This window comes from Muscardinus avellanarius (genome assembly GCF_963383645.1).
Source record: "Muscardinus avellanarius genome assembly, chromosome: 11".
Classification (NCBI taxonomy): domain Eukaryota; kingdom Metazoa; phylum Chordata; class Mammalia; order Rodentia; family Gliridae; genus Muscardinus; species Muscardinus avellanarius.
The window spans coordinates 92,664,604-92,670,603 of record NC_137797.1 but is presented as its reverse complement, the minus strand read 5'-3'; the positions used below and the strand labels follow the sequence as shown (position 1 = coordinate 92,670,603).

At 48.6% G+C, this 6,000-nt stretch overlaps 1 protein-coding gene across 1 annotated transcript in view; it reads right to left on the bottom strand.

Moving 5' to 3' along the window:
* Window positions 1-558: 558 nt before the first annotated feature.
* The window catches only part of CECR2 (CECR2 histone acetyl-lysine reader), a gene marked incomplete at its 5' end in the record, with an annotated part of 133,879 nt that continues 128,437 nt past the window's right edge, over window positions 559-6,000 (bottom strand). Inside the window, one exon of the mRNA XM_080706312.1 lies at window positions 559-2,131. Within this exon, the coding sequence (XP_080562438.1) occupies window positions 606-2,131 (1,526 nt within the window). The 3' untranslated portion in view covers window positions 559-605. The remainder of the gene's footprint in view (window positions 2,132-6,000) is intronic.

Genomic DNA, 6,000 nt, shown 5'->3' with positions numbered 1-6,000 from the left:
CACCCAAATTAACCCTTACCCAATCATTTTTTTTCCTTCCTTTTTTTTTTGTGGTATTAGGGATTGAAATACCTCTGAGTTATACCCCCAATCCTATTTTTTATTCTTTATTTTGAAAAAGGGTCTAAATAGCTGAGGCTGGCCTCCTGTCTCAGCCTCCCAAGTACTGGGTGTGTGTCACCACGCCTAGCTTCATTTTTCTTTTTGAAACTAATATCTGAGCCGGGCATGGTGGCGCACGCTTGTAATCCCAGCATTTGGGAGGCTGAGACCAGAGGATCGTGGTTCTCAGACAGCCTCAGCTACTTAGTGAGGCCCTCCGCAACTTAGTGAGACCCTGTTTCAAAATAAAGAATAAAAAATAGGGCAGGGGGTGTAGCTTGGGGGTCAAATGCCCCTGGGTTCCATCCCCAGACCCGCAAAAAAAAAAAAAAAAAAAAAAAAAAAAAAAAAAAGACTTCGGAGTCTGAGACAGGAGGATAGCACAGGTTCAAAGCCAGCCCCATCTAAATTAGTGAGGTTCTCAGCAACTTAGTGAGACCCTGTTTCAAAATAAAATATAAAATAGGTTGGGGGTATAGCCCAGAGGTAGAGGCCCCTGAGTCTCATCCCCGGGACCACAAAACAAACAAACAACAACAAAACACTAACATTTGCTTTTTCAGAAAAAAGAAAAAAAGAAGAAGAAAATATGTAATGCAAACACACCCTGACGGTCTGTAGATTTCCTGGAAAGATCCCCTTATTCCGCTTCCAGTGCCAATCTGTTCCATCATTACAGCCTGAAAGTGGCCCAGGCCCTCTTCTTGGCAGTGGTAGAGGGGGCCCTCCTGAGAGAGGCCATTGGGCTGGGCAGCTCCAGGATGATGAGGAGGGTGGGCAGCCACGGGGGCGGAGTAGGCCCTGGGCTGGAAGTGACTAGCTGGCCGCTGGGGTGCGTAGGGAGGGCCTGCTTGTAGCATCACACTATGGGGTGAGAAAGCAGGGGAGCCAAAACCCATCCCTGAGCTCAGCGCTGGAGGAGGAGTTCCATAAAGATATTCGCCGGCTGACAAGGAACTCTGTAGCTTGGTCGCTGCATTATGGTTGTCCAGGTCTAAAAATTCTTTGGGACTCTCTGGCCTCTCCAGAGATTCATCCAGCTTCTCTTCTTCTGGACCGGGACTCAGCCTGTCAGCTGAGACAAGTTTAGCAGCTGCTGCATCCATGCGAGCTGGGGATGTTAAGGCAGCACCCAGTGTCTCACAGCCTTGCAGATTAGCCATGGCGCTCTTATCTGAGAAGAGGGGCCTCGGTGGGGGAGCATGACTTGCTGGAGGCCCACCGGGGCTTCCCTGGGGGTGGAGAGGTCTCTGCCAGTCAGAAAAGCCCTGTGGACAGGGGTAGTAAGGAGTTCGCTGGTAATGATGATAGGAAGGCTGAGGTGGTGGCTGGTAGGGATACCTCATGCCCTGGTGGGGCCGGTAGCGGGGGAAGACCCCAGGGTGAGGGCTGCTAGACTGGAAGGCCCTGGGGGGGAAATGCTGAGGATGTGATACTGAGGCTTTCCCTCCCATCACGGGGCCTAAGCCCTGCAGCCCTGGGTTGATGTGGTAATGTGTGGCTGAACTAGGGTAGTCCAGACCAGGCACGTATAAGGGGGAAAACTGGCTTACGGGGCCCGCCAGCAAACTGGGGTCTGCACACGGAGGTGGAGTTGCATTCTGTCCTGTGCATGGCATGGTTTCCTGCAATGCCTTGGCTCTGGGGCAAAGTGGCTTTTCTGTGCCGCCGCCGCCGAGGCCCTTCCCCTCTGACCCGCAAGGAGATGCTTCACCAATGCCTCCATTTTCAGGAAGCGGGCCTCTGTCGGCCACCGAGGGGAGGTCTCTCGTGCAGCCTCGGGCGGCTGGGCTGGTGTAGCTGTTGTCCGAGGGCCAGGTGTTCTGGCCTTTTGCTGCGTTACAGTTGTCTGCTGACTCGGAAGCGTCGCCTTTGAGCTCTAGGCCCTCCGTTTCCCTTTCCTGCGGTGAGCTCTGCCTGGCGCAGTCGGCCTGCAGGGGAGGTGTGGGGCGAGGTAGCTGTTTGAGGTACACCCCCTCCGAAGCACCAATGCTTGCTGGTTTCTCTTCGAGCCCGGGCAAAGACTCTGCTGGGGAAATGAAAGGAGAACAGAAGAGAGACTCAGTAGCAGCAAGACAAAATTAAGAGGTAGTAATACAAGAAGTGCTGGGCGTGGTCATGCATGCTTGTAGCCCAGCATTTGGGAGGCTAAGAAAAGAGGATCGTAGATTTCTGGCCATCTCAGCTACTTAGTGAGACCTTGTTTCAAAATGAATAAAAAATAGGGCAGGGGGTAGAGCTTGGAGGTCAAATGCCCCTGGCCAAAAAAAAAAAAAAAAAAAAAGAATTAAAAATTAGGGTTTTGGGGTATAGCTTAGAGATAGAATGACCCTGGGTTCAATCCCTAGTTCCGGAAAAAAAAAAAAAAAAGTCAGATGAGGCGGTGAGAGTCAAGGAGGTGCCTGCAAGTCCAACCTTGGCAAGGTCCTGTGAGTCCCTAGAGGTCCAGGCCCGTGGGTCTCCACATACCCTTCCATCCCTGATAGAATCTAGGATCTCTAGCCGGGCATGGTGGCGCATGCTTGTAATCCCTGCTTGGGAGGCCGAGACAGGAGGATCGCGCAGGTTCAAAACCAGCCTTGGCTACTTAGTGAGACCCTGTTTCCAAATAAAATATAAAATAGGTCTGGGAGTATAGCCTGGAGGAAATCACCTGGCCTACAGCCTCCTATGTGTTCACAGTAATATTAGAAAGAGGCCAAGAGATGACAGATCACTCATCATGGACCGTGGGCAGGTGCATAGGAAGCAAAAATGTGGCTGCTGCCGAGGGGAGGCTCTGAGACCAACACCATGAGAAGGACGGGCACATGAAGGGCACTCAGGCAGCCAGAGGCTGGCTTCCTCCCATCAGACACGCTCCACAGGAGCAGGCAGCGCTTCCCTTGCCACGCTCTCAGAACCCACCCAAAATGAGCTCAGTCAAAATCGGAACCATCATCTTGTCGGGAATGGTCTCCCAGGGCTAGGGAATGGCCACAGGACCCTAGGCGCATTAAGTACACGTTACCACCAAGTGATACCCCAGCCCTTGCGTGCAAGTGTGGAAACAAGGCGCCTACGCTGAAAATCTCCAAAGGAGCTGGGAGCAGCGGTGCACACTGTAAGCCCAGTGTTTGGGGAGCTGAAACAGGACCGCAGGTTCAATGGCCTTGGGAACAGAGCAAGACCTGTTTCAAAATAACACAAAAGGCCGGGCGTGGTGGCGCACGCTTGTAATCCCCGCGCTTGGGAGGCAGAGACAGGAGGATCGCGCAGGTTCGAAGCTAGCCCCGCGCGCTGGCTTAGGAGACCCTGTTTCCAAATAAAAATGCAGAAATAGGTCTGGGAGTGTAGCCCAGAGGTAGAAGGGCCTCCAGGAACCCCAGTACCACCAAAAAAAAAAACAAAACAAAACAAAAAATAACACAAAAGGGCTGGGTGTATAACTCGGGGTAGAAAACGATATAATAAAACCAACATCACCACAAGCTATCCTTAGCATATCACAAATATTAATAAAAATTAGTTCGAATGTTTGATGACAACTTCAAATTCCCTGCCTCACTGTCATTTATTTATGGTCACAGGCATTTATTTATTTATTTACTTACTTATTTATTTATTTATTTAGCGTGTCTGGGGATGGAACCCAGAGGCATTTTACCTCCGAGCTACAACCCCTGCCCAATTTTCGATTCTTTATTTTGAAACAGGGTTTCACTGAGTTGCAGAGGGCCTCACTAAGTAGTAGCTGAGGATGTCTGCGAACCAAGATCCTCCTGTCTCAGCCTCCCGTATGCTGGGATTATAAGCATGCGCCACCACGCCCAGCTTATTTATTTTTTTGTGTGGTACTGGGGGTGGAACCCAGGGGCTTTTTACCCTCCGGCTATATTCCCAAACCTACTTTATATTTTTATTTGGAAACAGGATGTCACTAAGTTGCTGAGAGCCTCTCACTGCGTAGCTGAGGCTGGCTTTGAACTTGTACAATCCTCCTGTTTCTGCCTCCCAGGCGCGGGGATTTACAGGTTTTTTCTTAGTGGTACTGGGGATTGAACCCAGAGGTATTCTATCTCCAAGCTACACTCCCAGCCCTATTTTTTATTCTTTATTTGAAACAAAGTCTCATGAAATTGCAACTGAATTGTGAACCACCACATCCAGCCTGAACCCAGTGCATTCTACCCTGAATGCTATATCCCTAGCACTATTTTGTTTTGAAATAGGGTCTAAGTTGCCGAGACTGGCCTTGAACCTGCCATCTTCCTGTCTCAGCCTCCCAGGTACGAGGTGTTCCACACCAGATAGAACTTTCCCTTTGATTATTCAGGCGACATAAACCTCAGCAACTAGTGGACAGCCTTATTCAAGGTGTCATGAATGGGACAGCTCAGAAGCTTTGAAACTGCAGAAACCATGTATAACCAGTATTAAAAAATGATTTTGAGCCGGGTGTGGTAGCACACGCTTGTAATCCCAGCATTTGAGATAGGAGGATCATGGTTCGCGGACAGCCTCAGCTACTAAGATTCTGTTTCAAAATAAAGAATAAAAACAGGGCAGGGGGTATAGCTCCAAGGTCTAATGCCCCTGGGTTCCATTCCCAGACCCACCAAAATAAATAAAAAAATTTAAATAAATAAATAAATAATAAAATTTTCTGAGCTGGGCGTGGTGGTGACGCTTGTTATACCAGTATTTGGGAGAGTGACACAGGAGGATCCAGGTTTGTGGCCAGCCTCAGCAACTCAGTGAAACCCTGTTTCAAAATAAAGAATAAAAAATAGGGCTGGGAGTGTAGCTCAGAGAGGTAGAATGCCCTTGGGTTCCATCCCCAGTACTATATATATTAAAAAATATATATTCTGGCCAGACATGGTGGCGTACACTTGGAATCCCAGCATATGGCAGGCTGAGACAGAGGACGTGGGTTCACAGACAGCCTCAGCTACTTAGCGAGGCCCTTCCCAAGTCAGTGAGACCCTGTTTCAAAAGTAAAAAGACTAAAAAAAGGGCTGGGGGTGTAGCTCGGAGGTAGAATGGGGTTCCATCCCCAGGTACTACAAAAACAAACAAAAAACGTCTGCTGCTGGGAATGGTGGTGCACTCTTGTTCTACCAGTATTTGGGAGGGTGACACATGAGGATTACAGGTTTGTGGCCAGCCTCAGCAACTCAGTGAGACCCTGTTTCAAAAATAAAAGAATAAAATTGGACTAGGGGGTGTAACTTGGAGGTAAAATGCTCTTAGGTTTCATCTCCAGTACCACAAAACAAACAAACAAACAAACAAACAAACAAACAAACAAACACAGCCCCCCGACCAAACAAATAAAAACAAAATTCTTCTGGGAATAAAAAAATAGGGCTAGAATTGCAGTTCAGAAGTAGAATGACCCTGGGTTCAATTCCTAGCGCGCGCGCGCGCACACACACATACACACACACACACACACACACACACAAAGTTACTATAAAGGCTTATTCTAAGAATTAGAACAATTTCCTCTGAGTCTCAAAAAGAGCACCTTGCACAGTGGGTGCCAATCAGCATGCCAATTTTTGTGTGTGTGGTGTTGAGATTAACCCAGGGCATCCTAACCTCTGAGCCCCACACTCCATCCTTATTTACTTCTCTGTTGTACTGGGGGGTTGAACCTAGGGCGTTCTAGCATCTAGTTAAACCTTCAATCCTATTTTTAATTCTCTTTTATTCTTTTTTTTTGTGGTACTGGGGATTGAACCCAGGGGCATTCTACTTTCAACCTACACCCTCAGCCCTGTTTTTTATTCTTTATTTTGATAAAGGGCCTCACTAAGTAGCTGAGGCTGTCCGCGAACCACAATCCTCTTGTCTCAGCCTCCCAAATGCTGAGATTGCAAGTATGAGCCATCATGCCTGGCTTATTCTTTA